This window comes from Ischnura elegans, chromosome 10 (assembly GCF_921293095.1).
Source record: "Ischnura elegans chromosome 10, ioIscEleg1.1, whole genome shotgun sequence".
NCBI classification, from domain to species: Eukaryota; Metazoa; Arthropoda; class Insecta; order Odonata; family Coenagrionidae; genus Ischnura; species Ischnura elegans.
The window spans coordinates 32,232,684-32,254,880 of NC_060255.1; the positions used below are offsets into that span (position 1 = coordinate 32,232,684).

A 22,197-nucleotide genomic window follows, 5' to 3' on the forward strand; every position below is an offset into this window, starting at 1 on the left:
TCACGGTCCAATATAACATTACTTACGGCTACACAAGCGCCCTCATCGAAAATAAAAAAGCGAGAGGAACCACCATTATCTGTACCGATAAAAGCCGGTGAAGCGAATATGTCTCGCGACAATGTAAAGCTTGCTGTCCGGGATATCAGTCTTAATCTGCTTCATATTGAGCTAAAAAAAATAACCTATTACTAAGGCAACAAATGAAATCATAGGTTAAGGCCAGTATAGTAATCAAAGTCCGGTAACCAATTGGATTATTAAGGTCGATATAATTCGTATACTCTATGTTAAGTAAATAGTTTCCAGGAGTGGCTAGAAAAATCAATTTAAGTTTCCTCTAACCTGAAAATTGTAACTGTGAATATTTCCATAAAAGTGAACATTATCTTACATGAACGTAAAAAATATGTGTCATCTAAGTATGCTAACATAAAACCAGCAAAAATAAATAACAGTATTTTTTGATCAGTGAGCAGTGTTCCAGAAAATTTCTACCCTTACAATTCATGCAACTATTGATTAACCCCAGAAGATTATCATCATAGCCTCGTGAACACTGAACAGTTGATACATTAGAAACAATTGATTATGGAATTTGTAATACGTAGTTCCCAAAAATAACTAAAAATATTAAATGAAACCCGCAATCACCTATATCCAGTATTAGAGACCAGCGATAGAGAATAGGAAACTGGATCGCGAATAACAATTGAACATATCATCATTATCAGTCATGAACTATAGTTTTACCAGCAGAAAACCAGTAAAAAACTAACAATACCAACGAAGCTTTTTTATCCATGTTAAACTATACTTTTCAAGCATAGAATGATTTCACGATACATAACGGCTAATGAAATAAAGACTTGGAAATCCTCTTTAAATGCAGCGAGGAATTATTAAAACAGATCAAATTAAAAAAATGCATGGACACGTGTGAAATAGTAGCAATGCCCACAGGAGCTATTAGCGAGCCAGTAGCACGGACACTTAAGCCGAGGTCTCCAAAGAAACCTGAAATAATTAAGGCGCCGGATGACACGACTACGATTTTTAATGCCCATATGCCCAACACATTTGCCCGGGCAATCTCTCCGGAAAGTAACCCAGGAGATGAGACACACTACTTAATTGTGTATGGTCCTACCCTCTCGCGCTATTGACGCAGGGGCACTGGAGAGGAGCATGAGAAGTAAGGGTGTGGGACAATAAAAAAAACACACGTCTCACTCCTCACGCATTACTTCTGCGTGGAGTAATTTGTATTTTTCCTAATGTTACGCGCCAGCCAGGGAGGGTGATAGGAGCGCGGAGGGCGGAGAGGAAGTTGTACGTGGGCATTGTGAGGTAGAGGGGGAGGATGGTTTCTCATCTTTCTGCTGCTCTGCCATTCACACGTTAAGCTCTCCAGGGTGGAGTTTGGTGCGGGGCGGGGAGGGCGTAGGAGTGGGGCAGGAGCGATTGTCTCCCCGTGTAACGCGCCGGAGCGTTATGTCGGTTCGAAGGAGCAAACTAAGTCCTCTTCACGCTCCCATGAGTCTTTTTCGTTCTCCCGCATCAGACCTCCACCCCCACTCTTCAGCCCTTCCCCTCCGCACACAACTCCGGGGAAACTCCCGTGAAACATCCCCGTAACCTACCCCTCCCTCTCTCCATACCACCCCCTGACGAAAAACCTTTTTTCGCTCGGAAAAAAAGGAGTTGCCCCAAACCACCTCCTTCGTTCTCCCCCACTACGACTCCATCTTCTTCCCCCCTCTCACACGCTGCTCACCACCCCCGTTCTTTTCATTATTCGATAAGAGATTCATACCCGGATTGAAGGTGCTATTACTTTAATACCGGATGGGAGCGTGTGCTTGCGAGGTCCGAGCGTGGCTTAACGTGGTCAGGGCGCATGGGAAAGTGTGAGATCGACGCTACTTCGGATCTGATTCACCTAAGAAAGATCTGAGTACAAAAGTAGTTCCTTCCAATTCAGAAAGGAGTTACTTCCAGCAGAACTCAAGGCCCTATTGAAGTTATGTGTTTTCAGATATCATCTCAAAATATACTCACAGAATATACCCTTAAATTGACAAAAAGTTTTACTTTACAGTTTATTTATATATTTTCTATTTTTTAAACATAGCAAATGGGGCCTTTATGAACAGGAAGGAGCTTCTGAGAGGTTCGCTATGTAAGAATTTAAAAAAAGGTCAGTGAAGAGTCTGATCAGGAGTGTAGCGCTTTACGGTGCTGAAACGTGGACACTAAGGAAGGAGGACGAGAAAAGACTGGAGGCATTCGAGATGTGGGTGTGGCGAAGAATGGAGATGGTGAAGTGGATGGAGAGGAGGAGGAACGACGAAGTGCTGGACATGGTAGGTGAGGAGAGGTGGCTTTCAGATGAGATACGGAGGAGACAGAACGTATGAATGGGAGGAGTACTTAGCGGGGAGGGGATGTTGAAAATAGTGTTAGATGGTAGAATGTTAGGTAAACAAGGGAGAGAAAGGAAAAGAATAGAATTTTTAGATAGAATAAAAGGGAATAGGGTTTACTGTGAAGAGAGAAGTTCTTGATGGAGAGGGAGGCTCCCAGAATTCGTCTTAAGTACTCCATGGAAACCTGCCTTAATCGGTAGACTACTTTAATAATAATTAAGAAAATAACAAGCTGTTCTCAATGCAATATCCTGGTTAGCACTTCCGTTCTTTTCATTTTTCGTTCAAAGATACGGAATTTTGCGCAAACGGGGTCCAAGCGTGGCTTGACGTGGTCAGGGTGCATGGGAAAATATAAGAACGCCGCTACATCGTATCTACGTCATAAAAGAAAGACAAAAGTACAATAGGAGGTTATTCTGATTTGCGGAAGAAGCTTAAGTCGATAAAAATGTTTTACTGCGCTGATATTTCTATCTTTTCTATTTTTACAGCATATTAAGCGAACATTTATCAATGTTATATGCTGCTTTGAAGCTCTGTTCTTTTCATTACTCGATAGGAGATCTTTACTTGGGTTGAAGGTGCTATTACTTAAATACCGGATTGGTGCGTGTGTATGCGAGGTCTGTGCGTGGCTTAACGTGGTCAAGGCGCATGGGAAAATGTGAGAACGACGATACATCAGATCTGCTTAATAGATGAGCGACCATGTAACAATAGAAGTCCTTCTAATTTGCAAAAAGGAACTACTTACAGAAAAATTCAAGACGCTAATAAGGTAATTATGATAGCCTGATGATGATAATCGTCGAGGGACAATTTAGATGGGACTAACGGAAAAGGAAGACGCCAAAAAATGCATGGAAGATCTAAAGGATGTGAAATAGAAGAGATACGTTGGTGTAAAAAGATTAGTTGAAGGGAGAATTAAGTGCAGAGGAGCGTCCGAACTATGTAAGAATTTTTGACCAGTGAAGGAGATGAAGAATACAATAATGTGTTTGTTTATTCTATCTTAGAAAATACCAACAGCTGGAATCGATTAAAAAGTTTTACTGCACTGTTAAAATCTACATTTTCTATTTTTACCTCATATTTTTGCGCAAATTTTCATCAAATCTAAGTGCAAGAAATACATCGTAGCCTTAGGAGCAGAGTTTACCAATTCAAAATGTTCAATTACTCGTTAAACGACAAAATGGTGGACATTTATAAAAAATAATCTAGGTTCTGTAGTATTTGTTCTACATCTAATCCTCTCATTAAATCAACTAACGCCTTGATAAAAAGCCAGTGACTGAAGAATTTCTTCAGAAAATATTACGTCGAATTGCGGAGAGATGTACTTCCTGGAAATATTACAGAGCTATGAAACGATGAATTTTATATCTAATTCTATCGATATTCCGGATTTTCTATCTATCAATATATAAGCTATCTAGGTGAGGATAAAATTGGGGCCAAACAAATGCGATCTTTCAGTGGCTGCTTGCAACTGTCTTTCTTCACGCTGAAGTCCATTTTCTTCCTGTTCATTACTTTTCCACTCGACTTGCATTCATTTTAATTCCATGAGCCGCCTCTCAGCTGAGAAAATCCGGAAATCTCTCTTCCCCTTAATAGACCTCCACTCCCTTTTGTCCACCTCTTTCATAAGCAGGCGTTGTCTTCCAGCGTTCACTCTCAAGCCCCGCTTTAAGGTCGGTCTTCCCTTAATCCTCTTAACACCATATGCTCCCGACGGAAATTTTCCCGCCGATAAGTTTTATTAAACACTTTCACTCCAGCGGCTTCAAAACCCCCACGATTGACGTGCCAGTATCAATTAGGAAAGAGGGATCCATAGACGGATGAATAGCTTCCCTTATCCTCTTTATAACACCTTCTTCAGCACCCAGGCAATGAGTCCGACGTAGTATGTCACGAGTACCGATAATATTAGAGCTCTCTTCTCTTAGAGCTAGAGATCTTAAAATTCTCATCGTAAAGATTAAATTAAAAAGTAGACAATCTTGGAATTTATCATGAACGAAGCGCGCCTGCCATTGGCAAACCGCGCGGCGGTTCCACAATTTTTTTATCACGATTTTCGTATCAAAACTTTTAATGATGGCAATAGACCTTCTTTCCGCCCATTCATGCAATACTTGTACTATCTTCATGAATTTAAAATGTTCACTATTTTCACTTCGTTAAGCACAGCGGCTTCGAATTTCTAAGGTTAATCCATGACTAGGATATCTCTAGGGATAGAAAGTCAGGCTTTACTAAATATTTGCCCTCTCCGAAAAAGAATTCACCTATAATTTCCAAAGAAATCCAAAAATCGTACGTTTTCATCACTCACAGATATGGCGATTATTCACGTTTCAATAATTCACGATAATTTATTTCCGAACTCTTGGTGAACACAACAGTGGTATCATGGTGCCGGAACACCGTTCCAGCACTTGCTATAAAAAGGTATAATAGTCACATAACTTTTTTATCAATTTTGTTGCCTCAAATTTTCTAATATATACATTCCTAACCGAAATAAAAAAGTTCGTAATAAAATTTCAATATTGAATTTTAATAAAAAAAACACGTAGAGTAATATTTCACTTCTAAAAAAAGTTAAGAAAATTGCGTTCCGGCACTGCTAATTTTGCCATGACGTTACTGGAACACAACGCCAAGGTATGATTTTTATTCAGTTCCTTGTGCATAAAAAATTTAATTTATTTTGCCACGAGGAATTAAGATAATAAAATAAAGCGGTTTTCGTTACGTGATCCAAGTAGGTTCAAATAGGGAAAATTTTCCAGCTGTAAATATCCTTTAAAGATAAATTCCCATGGTGTGATAATATGTACCAAAATTATTAAGTGGGTTCCCAGCAGAATATTGCAGTTAACTTTTAGTCCGCATTAAGCCATAATATTGCGGGTAACTACCGCGAATTGTCTTGAGATTATGATCGCACTTAATTACGCAGCAGAGAGACTACACTTCGTTTTTGACCATGCAACCTATTTGTTCACACTAAAAGATGAGATAATTCCATGAGATAAGAAACCCAACTATTAGGCAACGTTTCTACTAATTATTTCAGAATTTCGACTGAACGTGGTAAAAATATTTATCCTTAGGTCATAAGATGAAGAAACGGTGGCATTTCTAAACTTCAGGCTCTTTTCTGCATTCAAACACATTTACAATCTCATCACATTTTTTCAAAATTATTTCTTTTTCATTCAAACTGCTACCTCATTACCGAGAAATCACACAATATTTTGTGCTCGAATATACGTATGAACGTGACCCAAGAGAACACAAAGGAGAGAACATGTGTGAAGCTGGCTTGATGAAAAATTATAACTGCAATAATAATTATAATACCAAAAATAAATCACGCCATTCCATAATGCCGAAGGATGTTATGTGTGGTGTGCGCGATATGAAAGGAATTCCCATTACATGCAATGGTACTCGCTTTGAGCATTCTGATACGTCCGAAATGGCAATCGGAAGTGTTCACCACTTCAGCAAGATAAGGAGGGTGAAAATGTGGTTGGGGGAGGGGAGAAGGGGGGGGGACACAGCGCACCTATCAGGTGAAGTTATACACCAGCACTCCCTCTCCGCAACCACGCAAGGTTGGAACAGAATGAGCGAATAAATAAAGGAATAAAAAAAACGAGGAACTCCAATTTATCATTACTCCCGCATTCCGATACTCGCGAGTTTGATGACGAGGAATGAGAATCCAGTCCACAAAAAAATAATGAAAAGAATGTGAGTGGTGACAAAATAAAAGAAAATAAGGTGGGGAATGCCTTGTGCATTTCGAAGGAAGAACTGTGCCTCCGTTCAATGCGAAACCCTCTTGACCATCTCGCTGAGGGTGAATGAGGAAAAGCTGTGACTGCTGGCGGGACAGGGTAGAGGTCGAGTGTTATCCCTCCGCTATATACCCCGCTTAATTTTTTTCCCTTCACTAATGATTATCGCATTTGCAGCCGTCGTCGTTCTGGAGAAAAGACGCCTCGGAGATGGCATGAGAAGAGAGGTTTGGATTCACAGATCGCCCAGGGAGTCATCGGAGCGTGATATATCTGTTGCCGTCTCCGAATCCATGATGAGGGAAAGGCATTCGGAACGACATACTACCTCATCATCAAGTCCTGTGTCCCCCCTCCTCCGCACGAGGGAAATAATTTGAAGGGGCAAGAAAAAAAAGAAGAGAGAGGAAACACGGGAAGATCCTTTATGCAAACAACGCTGGCCTTTTTATTCCTCCTCGCAGGGAAAATACACATGCGTCATTATTTCTGGCGTGCACTTTTGGGAAGTTTTTGCGAAATTTCACCGGGAAAAAAAGGAACGGTCTTCATGATTTCTTCCCCGGTCAAAGTGGTGGTGGTGGGGATTTTTTTCCCGCTCGTTATATCAATCCTCCCCTACCCATCTGCCCTTTCGATTAAGGGTTGAGTTCGATCTATATATACACATCCACACCTCTTCCCGCCTTTCCCAGAGGGTGCGACAAGCGAGCGAGGCGCCCGGTTGCGCGGGACAACACGCCCCATTTGATTCCTCGACAGCCCCGGGACCAAAGATGGCGTCGAAAATGCGCGGGAAAAATAAAAATAATGACGCCAAACGATCAACTCACTTCAGGAGGCGGGTGCATAATGGACGCCGGTCTTATTTCGGCCCGGAGGAGTGACAGACTGTCCCCTTTCGTTTGCGAGCAAACTTTTTCGCACCCACCAATGGGGGTCCCTCCCCACTCCTCACGAAATTCTTTGTGCCTTTTACTTATTCGATGTGCCTCTGAAAAAAGTGTGGTCTCCGAAAATGACAAAAAGGTTGAAAATCCGGGGATTATGAAAATGAATGCGCCATCTGTTTGTCTTTTCTCGGCTCGACTTCTATTTTTTTCTTTCCCGAGTCGGTTTTCTTTGTGACGGAAGCGTCATTTCGTGGATGCTTCATTCCGTTTTTTTACCCACTTCAAACCAAAGCTTTCTCGCCTTTTTCCTCTAATCACGTGGGATCCCTCTGTCGTGACTCGAGTCACAGTTTTGTCCTCACGAAACCTCTGACGCTTGCCGAAACATACATTTTTAGCAGTTTTACCTTCCTCGCTGTTTTGCGAGTTACGAATTCAAAGCGAGGCCCAGGAACCAATGAAGTCGGGAGAAAGTTTTCAGTCTTGCTGGCTAAATGTCTTAAACTATAATTATAAAAGAGTCATAGATGATCACTGATCGGGAATGGTAAAAAACATACACCCTACCCATTATTACTATTTTCATGCAAATTCCGCATTAGATAGGCAAGAATATGACGGCTTTAAAAGCAGAAGATAGTTTCATAGCTTTTTTGGGACAGTTAGGTAGAATTTTATATCAACTTATAGCTGTAAAAATTTCAGCTTAATTTCCAGTCTCATAAGAACAAAGGCGAATCGAGGATTTTTCTGGGGGGCGTAAGGTTCTGACGAGCAAACGGTCTTCTCATATTTGAAATTAAAAATAGAATACAACAATTGCTATGTGAGATATTCTCTTTAATTTGATAAGAAAGTTGATAAGAAACTAAGTGATTGAGACTTCAAAATACACAAAACAAAAAAATATTTGCATAATTGGTTCTTATTCTCAAACTTATGGACTTAAGTTTAAAGAATACGAGGTTACTTGTCGCAAAATGATTGCTTTCGAATCGAACGTTAACTTCAATCAGCACAGAAGATCTTACTCTGTTTACCTCTCCGATTAATTTCCTCATAATGTAGATAAACCCAACATTCAGGATCCTCTCTTGAGTTGTGGTGATTTGATTTTGTAATCAGCTACAATTCTATACTTCACGATATTGACTTTGTTGGCTACTCTAGGCTCTGTGAAGTGAACTAGAACTGAATACAAAAAGGCCGAAACTAAATTGTTCATTGAATTGAATTTGATTCGAATTTTACAACTTTTAGCAAACCATAAGGAATTGAATAAGTAACAATTTTTCTTCTCTGCGGAGAGTATCCCCTAGGTTAAATGCGCTTTATTAAGGTTTATGAACTCTGTTGACGGTGTTTCTAGAAGGTCTTGCAATAACCAATCAAATTTGTTCCTTGAACTTTGTCATAAAAAGTTCCACAGAAAACTCATTTTGGTCACGCTTCAGTTATCTATGAAGGGTACTGACATTTAAAGATGCTAGTAATTCTAATAAACGTAATGAACACGTCTTATCGAGACAAGGGACAATATCGGCTGCGGGCAATAAAGCAAAAGGGTCTCCTCGTGATTTGCATCAAGTCCCAAACATGAGCCATTTTTATGGAACTATCGAAAGGTGAACTTCTCGAGGGGGAAGTGTCACGGCTTCCGGCCAACATAAGCTATGACTTTGACCTATGGAAGATGTTATTTCACTCCAACAAACACATTTTTTCATCCTCAACTCCAAAAAATTGTTTTTTAGTTAATGGGATATTCTATGTACTTCTATAATTTTTAATGTTATTTATAAACCAACGGAAATCGAGCTAATAACTAATAACGGTCTACATATCACTTCGGTATTTTAAAATGTAGCGGAAAATAAGTAGTCAAGGCGTGATATGGTGATGATATCATGCGAAAAAAAACAGCAGATGAAACAGTTATTTCCATCATGTTATGTTACTTCATACTTCGTTGTAAAAATAAATATTCTTATAGATTCACCATAACAACCAGATTAATACTTGATAACGAAAATTAATTACTATTTAATGGTGAACTTATAGAGAAAGTTTTTAACTATTGTGGTCGATAATGAATATCTTTGGCATTCGTCAGCCTGGGTCTTGCAAGGTTCTACGGGTCCCATCCTTGGCGACCACAGTCTGTCGTAAAACTAAATCGATGATTTTAATAATTAATCTACCTATTATTAAACTTTTGAAATAATGATTCCTTCTAAAATACTAAAATTTATTTATTTTTGTAAATTTCCTCTTTCTGTTACTTCTCTGTGAGAACATTCCTAGGTAGAGTATATAGAATGCTTACTTAACTTCTCAGCAATTATTATTCTTATTCTTGCTATAAGTATACCGCCAAACAAGATGATACTTCAAGGGGAATTTTATACCCTGCATATCCCCTCAAATATATTTTATATCCATCTTTTTATTTTATTTTTACGTAGGAAAGTTTATATTTTAAAATTTATATATATTTATAAGTTTATATCCATGGATTGCATTTAGCATACAGGGTCTATCTCAGCCACATGGCTTGTTGGTGGATTCCACACATACACGCGGGGTATTTCATGATGATATTTATTCAGAACACTTAATAAAAAAATATATTAATAAAACTAGCGAACATTAACAAAAGGGAATACATTTAGGTATTGCACTTTTATTAACAGCATTTATAGAATTTCAATTCTAACATTGATATACTGCACCCCTATATTGCCTTTAATTGAAACAAATAATAATATTTACAATGATAATAATTATTATTATGCTATGCACTATGTTAAGGATCAAGGGACGCCACAAAATTCTTCTGTCTTTGTTTCGAACCCGAATCGTCTTTACGGTAATCGTTGATGGGTCTCCCACACTCATCTGACTTCTCCTCCCAAGCTCCCGCTTTTCACTTGCCGGGGAGTTCCGCTTCCATTTCCCGCCTCCACAACCCCTTCCCTCGCTGCTCCGACCCGCGAGTCAACCATAGACCCTTCCCAACCTCTCCGCCCCCTCATAATAACTCCAGTCTATTGCCGTCGCGTCATTTTCGTATGGCGTCGTAAAAGGCGTGAAAATGCCACAGAGGAGACTGATCCCTAGACCCTAACTCCCACACAGGAAAACACCAGCGCCTCACCCCACCCTTACTCCTAAAAAAACGTGGCGTAGTCAGTCGGAGACCTCCCAGGCGACCCCCCGTTGTTGGAGTGTGTACTAACTACTTCCAACACTTCCCGGTACCCCTCAAGAATATTCACGCACACAGTTGCAGCTCGCAATCCTTACCGTTCGTTCATCGTACTACAATCCTACGTTGGGTAAACAGCAGCCCTAGGTCACTTCCTAACAATCTAAAACTATCCTACGTACTTCAATGGTTTTCACAGTATTTAGCCCTTTATAACCCAATGCTGCTTCTAAGCAGCATCAAAAATCTTTAAATTTTCAGCTCTACTCAGGAGATATCTAAACTACCCATTATTTTGTAGTGTAAGGTTATTGATAAAATAGTTAGCTGCCACGATAATTATCATTGAGTGTAAAATTTTCAAGTTTTCAAAATGAAAAATCTTGAAATTTGATTTCTCCCAGAGTCAGTCCTGGGTTATAAAGGGTTAATAAATCAGAGGGAGGTAGCATTGGATAACCATTATAAATAAGAAACAGTTTTTCTTGTCAGCTGTGGATATCTTCCAGGTTCACATAAGTCAATAAGGTTCATGGACACTGCTACTGGTATTTCTAGAAGGCCTTTGAATAACCAATAATATTTGTTGAGCTTTCTCATAAAATTTTCCAAGGAAAAGGAACGTGCACTTTCTTGGGCTCCTTCGTGGGGTATCTCCCTCAGCTTTATCCTCCGGTAAATCCTGACTTTATTGCTAAGTCTAATCACGTGACCTTTACACAGTATCCTTCTGCGGCGAATGGTGTTTCATAGTTCCCCTGCTAATTTTTAAGTACACCACCTCGTCTGTAAACACATCAGTCCATTTGAACAATAGGAGCCCTGGTTTTCATAGTTTCCTAGCACCATGTTGCTAGATTTTGCATTACTGCATGTTTATTATGCCTGGTATGCCAATGCCCGCACGAATATTTTCGGACCTTATATCCGAGTGTCGATTTTAATGCACTTGTAGCAGAGCTGCGTCCCTTTCATCATGAATACCGTCTCAACTTGGGCTATGCGTTTATGTCTGCGGATCTTCTTCCATCCCAGGTAATAATGGTCCCGAGGTCGGCGAACGGTTCCACAAGCATGATCCTCGCCGAAAGACAGTAAAATTCCTCGCCCCCCTTTCATTCACATCCCAGTTTTTTTTCCTTTCGGTTTATACCCACCCCAATCATCCCTTATTTATGCAACCACACCATGGCACTCTACGATAATCAGTTTAACTATAAAATAACAAGGATAAAAAAATAGCAAATTTTCGCAAGTAATCCTGACGTACAAATAGAACACTCGGATTATTCCCTGCAAATAAACGGCTAAAATAGTTCAAAATTAATAAATGATCGTAGTTTTTCCCGGCGAATCGAATGAATAAAATCTTCTCGGGTTAAGCACCGGGTCAGGCTTTTTGAGGCCAACGTTTCAATGAGTACCTCACTCATCGTCTTCAGGGCTGAGACTGAATGCCGAGCTTGGTCTACGCCGGATATTTATAGCGAGCTAGCCAACGGACGGTTGAGGCCCATTGTTGACCAGCCGATTCAAATTTGGCTCAAGGGTTTTGGAGTCTGAATTGTGACCGCGACCGTTGTATTTTATTAATCAGCGGTCTCCATATTTGGCTGATGTTCTGCCCATAGTCCATAGTCCATAGTGTTGCCCATAGTGAATTTTCTCAAGATACGCTCGCCTATCAACTCCAAGGCGTCCGACCGAATTTTAAAACGAGCGAGTTTTGCTCTCATTCGAGAGCGGATCCATCAGAAGCGGAGTGCCTTGGATGCCAACGCCAAGGAGCTATTGGGTCTACATCTCAGCTTATCCGTTACTCTCTCGCCGCTGGATTGGGAGTATGTTGATCGGGTGACTATGGCCCAAGGAGAACTTCAGCTCCAGAACGACACGCGAAGACAGAAGGGAAAGTTCGAACGCCTATCGAGCAGGTCAGAGTTCACATCCTCTTTGGATTGTAATCGTGTGGTGATTAACCTAACGGGGAAACCTCTTGATTCGGCAAAAACGTCAGTGCTTTCCAAGGGCCTCAATTTTGCCCCGGCTCCAAAATCAATTCCTTTTTTGGACTTCATTGGAGGAGTTGAGCAGGTAATTCGGAAGCTTCCGGTTGAGGCAGCCGATGAGATTAGAAGTGACGTCGTAATGACGCTAAAAAGGGCAGTTCCACCGAAGCCTAACCTCACAAGAGAGGAAAGAAATGCACTACAAGCCATCCGAAGGGATCCTAAAATCGTTGTTTTACCCGCTGACAAAGGGAACGCAACAGTTTTGATGCCCACTGAAGAGTATCACAAAAAAGTGAATGAGATTCTTCAAGATGGGTCCTACAGGGTCCTCGGCAGAGATCCTACGGATGCTATCGTGAGGAAGACTTCCGCACTCATCAAAGACACGAAGATGGAGCCGGAATCAAAATCCAACCTTACGGTGCGGGGAGCCGTTCCACCAAGGTTCTATGGTCTACCTAAGGTTCACAAGAATGGCATTCCACTCAGGCCCATCGTGAGTGCTATCAACGCCCCAACGTACAATCTGGCAAGGTATCTCTCTTCCGTGTTGTCGCCTATAGTTGGGCATTGCGTACATCATATTAAAAACTCGGCCGAGTTTGTGAAGACACTTGGAGGTATACGGCTTAAACCTTCAGACATCATGGTGAGCCTTGATGTAGTTTCCTTGTTCACAAGAGTTCCATTGGAAGACACATTTAACATCCTGGAAAGTAAATTTGACGAGATGACAGTTAGACTGTTCCGACATGTCCTAAAATCAACCTATTTCCTTTATGGAGGAAAATATTATGAGCAGATGGATGGAGTTCCTATGGGATCTCCTCTTTCTCCAGCTATTGCCAACCTCTTCATGGAGGATTTTGAAGAAAAAGCTCTGCAATCGGCTTCACTTCGTCCGAGGTATTTCTTCCGGTACGTGGACGACACTTTCGTCATTTGGCAACATGGACGGAATACACTTGATGACTTTTTAAGTCACATGAATCAACAGCATCCTAACATCAAATTTACCATGGAGGAGGAAAATAACAACTGCATTCCTTTCCTCGACATCCTAATTCAAAGGAAACCTGATGGGACTCTTGGGCATAGTGTGTATAGAAAACCTACCCACACTAATCTTTACCTTAATGGGAGAAGCCACCACCATCCTTCCCAAAAGCAAGGCGTCTTGACCACTTTAATACACCGAGCCAAAATAGTCGCTGATGCAGAAAATCTCCCCGCTGAAATTAAACATTTAAAAACTACGTTCAAACGTAACGGATACAGTGACAGAGATTTTCGTTTGGCCTTGGGAAGAACCATCAGACCCCGTAAACCAACGGATGAAGATAATGAAAAGCCATTAGGAAGAGCCTGTATTCCCTATGTATCCACCATTTCGGGGAAAATCGGGAGAATTTTACTTCGGCACAATCTACAGGTGATCCATAGACCTCCGAAGAAAATTCGGGATGGGCTCGTAAGAGTCAAGGACGACCTTGGGCTTAGGGTGCCTGGAGTGTATCACATCCCTTGTGAGTGTGGCCTTGCCTACGTTGGAGAGACCTCTCGTACGGTAGAAGCAAGAATAAAAGAACATAAGAGGCACATAAGACTTTGTCAACCAGAAAAATCGGCCTTGGCAGAACATAGCCTCGATATGGCGCACTCCATAAATTTTGACGGCACCAAAATCCTTTGCCGTTCTGATGGGTACTGGGATCGAATTGTGAAGGAGGGAATTGAAATACGTCTCGAAGACAAAAGGCTTAACCGAGACTATGGGCAGAACATCAGCCAAATATGGAGACCGCTGATTAATAAAATACAACGGTCGCGGTCACAATTCAGACTCCAAAACCCTTGAGCCAAATTTGAATCGGCTGGTCAACAATGGGCCTCAACCGTCCGTTGGCTAGCTCGCTATAAATATCCGGCGTAGACCAAGCTCGGCATTCAGTCTCAGCCCTGAAGACGATGAGTGAGGTACTCATTGAAACGTTGGCCTCAAAAAGCCTGACCCGGTGCTTAACCCGAGAAGATTTTATTCATTAGTTCAAAATTCTTCACAAATTGGCTGATGAAACCTAATATTTGTTATTAATTGAGAAAAATGAACAATGCATTAATTTCATAACACACAGCAACTGAGTATGGTTACTTCCGCATAAAACTTAAGGAACATTAGGAAAGAAGTGAAAACATCATCTCAACTGTAGTATCTAAAATATAAATAAGTCATTTTAAACACTTTAAAAATATGTCGATATTGACTTGAGACCTCATCACTAAAACTAGAACACGTTAGTATTCATATGCGTACATACATGTCAGACGATATTATTGCTAAAACGAGAACAGATAACAATTTACCTAACCATATTGTGCTGAAGGTCATATTAACGCAAAATACAGCGGTATAGTACAAAAGCCATCTATATCTGCCAACATTAACGATACATTGCAATAGCTTACATAACCATTTTAATTAACATGCATTCACATTAAAACAGGAGGTAAAAGTTTCATCTATCTAAAGATATGTTTGCTTCTGCACAATTCTGGCACTGTTGCAATTTCAGAGTATCGATATGAATAACTTTGCCAAATAGAAATACAATTTTTGTTTTTATTTCTAGAATGATAATTAATGTGAAAAATTATTTTTATAATATTATAATTGCATCATTTATTTGGTAGGCCACGGAATTACTATTATTTCTTCAATGAAATTCTCTTCTTCTTCAGTAATAATCAATCGCCATCTCGGATTAGAAGACGTTTTTATATTTCATATTACACTCAGGTGTATCACTTGTTCTACTGCTAGGGGAGAATTTGGATAATAGCACAGCAAGCCAAATCAATGAATTTAATTTTATGATATGATGAAATTATATACGATAGCAAGTCCAATATCATAAGAGAATTGCTAGATCTACAGCATGAGATATTTTCCTTTTTAATATTTCCGTCTGGTCACCCCTCATTTCCCGCAACCTTCTCAAATCCACCGTCTGAATTCTCCAACCCCTTCATCTTTCAGGGTCCGACCTTCCAGGGACGGAATCTTTTCCTCCTCACCGCAACCCCTGCCAGACACCTCACACCCCAACAACCGCAAACCCCTCCTCCCACGTAAACGTACACTCGCCGCCGTCAAGACAGACCCAACAACGTCTCCCCAAACGGAAACAGCCAAAGATCACCCGGTCTTGTACATTTCATTTTTTTCTACCCGGAATGGACTGGTGGGGATGGATATTGGTTGAGTAAATGGGAGGGGAGGCCAAGGAAGAGGTTTTATGGCGAGGCATGAGTTCGCACAGAATGTGATAGTGTTTGTCAGAGGAAGGAAGAAGACCAAGAGACCCTGGAGGGTTTTAGGGGGGGTGTAAGGGTACTGGGATATCGAGAAGGATTTAACGAGCCTCGGCTTCGACACCCTTTACCAACGGAGCGCGTCAGGGTGGGAAGGGTAAGGCTGGGGTTCCCTTGAACTACTGGGAACCCTATTTAGTTGTGCCACGCTCTCGTGGGTCCGTTTGACTCATCGAGGCTTTCCATAAACCTTTTAGAAAAATTAAAATAATAACTGTCTAAGCCCCTCACCATTCACCCCCCGAGTAAAAGATCATGCCGCTCCGGAATTGAAATACATTATTCTATCACTAGTATCCAGGCATCGTAAAAATCTTCGCAGCATTATTGTATCACAAATGCTTGCGACGAGTCGTAGAGCGGAATTTTTCCAGGTGCAAACATTCGCTTCGGGTGAAAACGTTAAATTATAATACATTATGCTTACATGCGGACGCAAAAATGGAATGAAAAGAAAGTACGTCATTAGATTACATTGAACGCAAATTTCAAAAATCGTTAACTTAATGTAAGTTTCGTTTATTAAAAAAAAACCTCTCGGGTCATATAGACACGACGTGGATAATTAAGAGTTAGGGGTTATAGCGCATATAGTACCTGAAAGGTTAGCCACACATCAATGAGCTGAAAAAGTTGAGAGCTAAAAAATGACAATTGCCCCTTCTTACACCGAAGGCAATAAAATCGATCCTTCTCTTAAAATTTTCCGAGTCGAGTTCTCGAGGATAGTCAATTTTCGATCTAATTGGTTCGCCGATAGAGGAGATCGCCGAAGAGGAAACCTCATTTTCAATCGGCAGGCTAATATCGCCATCGGGAGAAGGAACATAATTGAAGTCGAGAAAATAACGACATCTGTCCATTCATTCCCGGTACTCGCACACAAGGACTATCTCTCTCTCATGGACGCCCACAGACGGGGACCACGAAAGAGCCGCGGTGTCGCCCGGAAAGGTCGGCCCTCCAAGTCGGGTTGAAATCGGGAGGACGCGTTGATCGCCCTGAGGGGGACCAGCCGTTTGAATTGACAGCGAAGACACCCTTCGAAGCGCAGGCAGCGGACGGATTGGGTCAGCTCACCGGAATATTGAAGGGACGGGAGGGCTTATTGAATTGAGCGAGGGCAATCAGTGGAGAGGAGCTGATTGGGTTACGGGAATGACTGCAGACATGGGAGCAGTTCCCGCTGAGTTCACGGTAAAAAGGGAAGTTGACGGGAGCCCGCCTTTTGTTTCCAAGATGGGATATAAAGTCGGTATGGAAAAGGTCCAAAGGGGGCAATTATGTAGATGTTTCAGTGGCGGAAAAGCTCATCTCCTTTCTCATATACCGAAAAGAGTTTGAATTTCAAAACTATTACGGAGAATCATACCAAGGAGGAGTTGCAAGCGAAATATTTGAGACATTTTAAAATGGTTGAAGTTTTATGATATTCGAAATAACATTTTCTTCACATCAACTATAATTTACTCTCTTTTATCACTCGTATTCACAGAGAATATGCAATTTTGAAAGCTTAATTTCCTCGATTTCCCTAGCCTCCATTTTATTTCTAATCGAAAATATTATTGATCTGTGAATAGTGAAAAAAGCAAAAAGAGCAATGAAAGTACACACTTTATTCAATGTGGTGTAAAAACGAGGTTCCATTCTCAAGGAAAATAACAAAAAAAAGTTCTACCAGCTTAACATTTTCGACTGACAACCACAGATATAAGACTCAGTTATTGACATCAAAATATAACAAATATGATGAATCCAAGCATTTATGTATCACCCAACCATCTCATTTGTGCAAAACCGAGGTTCCATTGTTAAGAACATTTCAAAATAAGCACTACCAGATGAATCTCTTCGACGGACAACCGCAGATATAAGACTTAGTTGCAAGAAATTGGCGTCTCGGTCAACTCAAATATGTGTCTTAGGTATTCTTAATACTTAGAAGTGTTGAGCTGAAAGCATTCGCAGTGGCCATATTTAATGTCTAATCTCGATAGAAATCGTCTATGGTCACATTATCATTTAAATAGAAATACGTAAAGAATTGGTTCTGATCCGCAAGGTCGCTAACGTACTTTCTTTAAATATCAGCGTAGAGCCCCAAACATTCGCTTGCCTCCTAAATGATTCCCCATGACTGATCGTCACCAATTGTTCCCGAGAATGAGAGGGGTAAATTCAGTAGCCAAGTCATTCCGTTCACATGAATTTGTTGGCAAATATATTCACGGCGATATTCATGAGAGCTCTTCTGTCCACTGGAGCAGAAGGGAAGCCTGCCGAGGGTAAAGTGAGGAAACAAAAGAGAAATGGCAATGCGAAAAATCTCCGAAACTGAATGGTAAGCAATTGGATGTGTCCGCGGGCTCTAATATTGGCGCATCTCTCCCGTTCGGAAATCCTTCGATCACTAAAGACGCAAGAGGCAAAATAAAAAAAAAAAACGAGCGACGAAAGTCGGATCAAAACCATTCGCCCATGTGAAATGCTTACGTTTTCCGATATCAAAAATACAAAGAGCTAAGGGGGTGGACGGTCGGGTGGTGACGTTTTTTTTAGATTTTTTAGAGCGTAAAAAATATACGGTGAAGCTAGGGGGAGGAGTAAAGTCGAGCTGGAACGGAGATCCAATTTTTTTAGACCAAAGAAGATAAAAAAATCACGGCTATTCTCTTTTTTTATTTTGAAATTCCATTCCCCTCAACCTCTAAAAAACCTCCCTCTCTCCACCCTTACCCTTGATGGGAACCTCCACAACCCCTTCCCGTGGTCGAAACCAAACCTTTTACCCGTCCTACCCCTACCTCTTCTCCATTCCACCCCTACCACCACCGCCGCCGGCCCTGGGTGAGAAGTGAGAATAGTGTCCGAGTAAAAATAAAAGGGACACGTCACAGGGCCGGCTCTTAAAGCGTATTGGGGGCCCTCAAGCGAGAAAGGACCGGCAGAGAGGAGAATGGAAGCGTAGGAGGGGTGGCATGGGATGACAGGGCGGGATTGTAGTAGGGGGGACCAAATAGGGGGGGAGCCAACCAACCCCCTTCCCCAACCCTCCCACGCGAGGACATGGACACCCCCTGCCAAACACCCCCCTCCTCCCTCCGTCTCTATCTCATCCTTTTCCGCCCACCCCCGCGCTCGGAACGCACACCACCGACGTACGCTACTTCCCGAAGCCTCCAGCAGGCGGCGGAGGGTGTAATTGGTTACTCAAACACGTCCACTGGCCTTGGGGGCCATGAATATTCGGACGTCGAACGGTTGCGGATCCTGTGACTGTGAGGGGTAAAGCCTCAGGCTTGGAGAGGCGACGGTACTTTTCACTGGGGGGAATTTTGGGGTGGGGGGGGGTAGCACGCCTGGTGGCTCGTTGGAAGGGTTTGGGGGGTGGGTTTTGTCCAGGGGGTGGACCTCCTGGACGCTGGAGGTGAGACGGTAGCATGGAGTCCTCATCAGAAGTGTCCGGCCAGCGGAAAACTTTCGCGTCAGTGGTCACATGAATTCCCATTAGTCTTTTGGCTGTGGAATCTTCCCCTGAGGTACCCCCTGCCCCTCCCGCCAATTTTTACCTCCCCGTCTCCTCACTCTGCGCCTTTTTCTTCGTTATTTCCCGTTCCCTTTCATTGTGCACCTCTTTTCTCTACGGGATCGCTTTTTATCATCGTACCCTCCCATCTCATGTCGGCTCCCTGGCAGGATTTTTTTGAGGGCGTCACGGTGGCTTGGTATGTATCTCATTAGTGTAAACAGCTTGTGGAAAATTCAGGGGCTATTGTGAGATTTTCTGGAGGAGAGAAATTTCTGTGGACCACATTCCAGGCATTAATGGCTTCGTTCATAATTTTCGGAGTGAGAATTCAATCCTATCATAATCAGGGTCTGAAACAGATCCCCTTCTCATTCTAACCACCATTCAATAGCCGTAACAACTACATGGAAATTATTTGTTCAATTCCTGGTGTAAACCATATTTAGAAAGTTTCACTGAACAGTACAAAACTTTCTAGAGTAAGACTTCGTTCCTGTCATAACTAGAGACTGAAGTGCTCCTCGATGCCTACCGTTCAACAGCCTTTTACAGGCTATAGTTATGTTTACACAAAATTAGCATTGACTCAATAAGTTCTCCAACAAAATCAAAGAAAAATATTGAGGAATATTCATTCTAGAAGAAAAAAATTGAACTAACCAACAGCATGAAATGAACACTCAATTCCTTTCTAATTTATATAGGACTATACGGTCTATATTAAAGTTATAAAAGGAAAATTACCACAATTCGAAGTATTCACAAGACATAAAAACGTTTTGGGGTCATAAAAACTATCCAAGGGATATAGGAAAAACAGCCAATAGAAATTGGTGTGAGGCTATAGCTCTCCTATACTTCTCCATTACAGGAACAGAAGTGACGGGAATATGAATCAAGAAACCAAAATAAAATTGTTTACTTTTGTGTAAAACAAAATGTATAATGTTATATGTCCCGTATTAATTACCTGGTTGACACTGGGGAAATTATACGAAATGAAAATTCCCAGTTAATTAATTGAAGACTCTCAAAGGAAATGATAAAGAAGGTGGATGACATTCTTATCCAATTCGCCCGCGGTCACAGAAATTCATCATTTTTCATTTCATATTCCGAGAGCTGTTAGGGATATGAGTATTCTTAACGCAGGAATCAAGCTGATAAATTATTAAATTTTTGCGACGCTGGACTATTTTTATTCTTCAAGTGTAAGGCCAAAGAATATGCCTTTCTTTTATCTTCTTATCCCACAGAGGGCATGCTTTTCGTAATTATCTCGAAATTTCCATTAGGGAAAATTAAATCATCGACGCCTCTTTTGCAATCATCGTAATATTCCAGATTCCCGTTGGCTACGGTATTAAAAAGTTTTAGATCCAGCTCTGAAAATGACATTCAGGTCCCAAAACAACACCCTGAAGTTCCAAATAACGGTTAAGGGGCACAAGGCTTTGGATGGAATCGAAAAATTTCAAAAGTGAAGTTATTTTTTTAGCTAAAAACTCTATTTATACTACATTAATTCATTTGGAATTCCATTTCAGATGAAAAAGCATCGGCATTGCCATGTATTTTAAATATTTTTGTCGACTTTGAGACAAAAATTACGAACGGAAATAGCATGAAATAATATAATTTGTAACGTAAAACAAAAGCATCATCGGAGTGATTTTTCTTACGGCAGAATCGAAAAACAATTCTTTAACACTAAACCTGAAGAGTGGAATTTGTAAAGATATATTTCACGAAAAGCGATCATTTGAGGAGTAGTTCGTCCATGCGAACGGCTGAATCACAACAAATTTTCAGAAGGAATGAACGGAAGTTAAAATATCGCTGAAGCCATCCACAAAGAGAATAAAAATAGTCTTTAATAGCCTCAGCTACGATGAGTCCTTTGTGCAATGTTAAAACCTTGCAAATCCAAAACCAAAACAAAGATTACTTACGTACAATACAAATTTAACACTGAGGTTTAATTTGCAACCAGTTCGAGGGGAGAGCACAGCTTAGGAAGCGCATTATATTATACGTGGTTCAAATTGAATTACTCGCTACTCTTTCCATGAAAATCCAACGCTAGTATTTTTATCATTACGCAAAGAATTGGAGATGTATAAATAAAATTGCCATAGTAGGAAATAATAAGTATGAATTACAGTTAATATAATAGTTACCAGCCAAATTCAATGTAGTCGCATCTAAATCTATTGAGACCATTGAGAATTGAGAATTAAATGTCTATAAATATGATGCGAGCCACTATTATTAGCAATTAAAAATATATTCACGATAAGAGTTAAGATTACCGACGAAAATGATTTAGCTTTATCAAATTTAAAAGGACAATTCATAGCATGTAAATAATATATTTTTCAATTGAAAAAAGTTCTAGTAGATGGAGTCAACCGAAAAACAAAGTTTCCAAAATAAAATTTTTCCTATGTTATTTACAACTCTTTCTATCATAAAGGACATCCATCGAAGGCAAAAATCAATATTATGGTAGAAGAAGACGGATAGTTAATGTATAATTTATTTATCCTTATATTCTTAAGTCAATGGTTTTACCACCGAATATGAGAGCCAACTAGGGTGTCATTTCATTGAAACTTATTTTAACTTCAATTGCTGACCATTCATTTGGCTGTGACTCAAAAAGCTGTACTGACGAACACACACTTCGCATTTATCGTTACAAAAATGGGTCGATGAACATTGTATCAGTACTTTATATAAATGATTTATATATTCTTGTGCTAATCAACATTTTTCTTATACTAAAACATTTACTGAAAGATGCAATATCACATTTTGGAATTTAACTGAAAATGGTTAATACTTCGCTACTAGCAATAGCCTCCCTACGGTGTCAATGACAAAAATACGACACGGTCCTGTCAGTGACTCCATCGGCGAGT

General features: G+C 40.7%; 2 protein-coding genes across 2 annotated transcripts in view; both read left to right on the top strand.

Annotated features, from left to right (window-relative positions):
* LOC124166818 (proline-rich protein 12) overlaps nt 1–22,197 on the top strand; it is a 202,046-nt gene that overhangs the window by 136,303 nt on the left and 43,546 nt on the right. The window lies entirely within an intron of this gene.
* Nucleotides 12,218–14,227, top strand: LOC124167151. Its single transcript, XM_046544957.1, has one exon. The coding sequence runs from the start codon at nt 12,218–12,220 to the stop codon at nt 14,225–14,227; it is 2,010 nt and encodes a 669-aa protein (XP_046400913.1).

Bases quoted from the DNA above. Each gene is read 5' to 3' on its own strand.
- LOC124167151 (XM_046544957.1), top strand. From the start codon at position 12,218: ATGGCCCAAGGAGAACTTCAGCTCCAGAACGACACGCGAAGACAGAAG.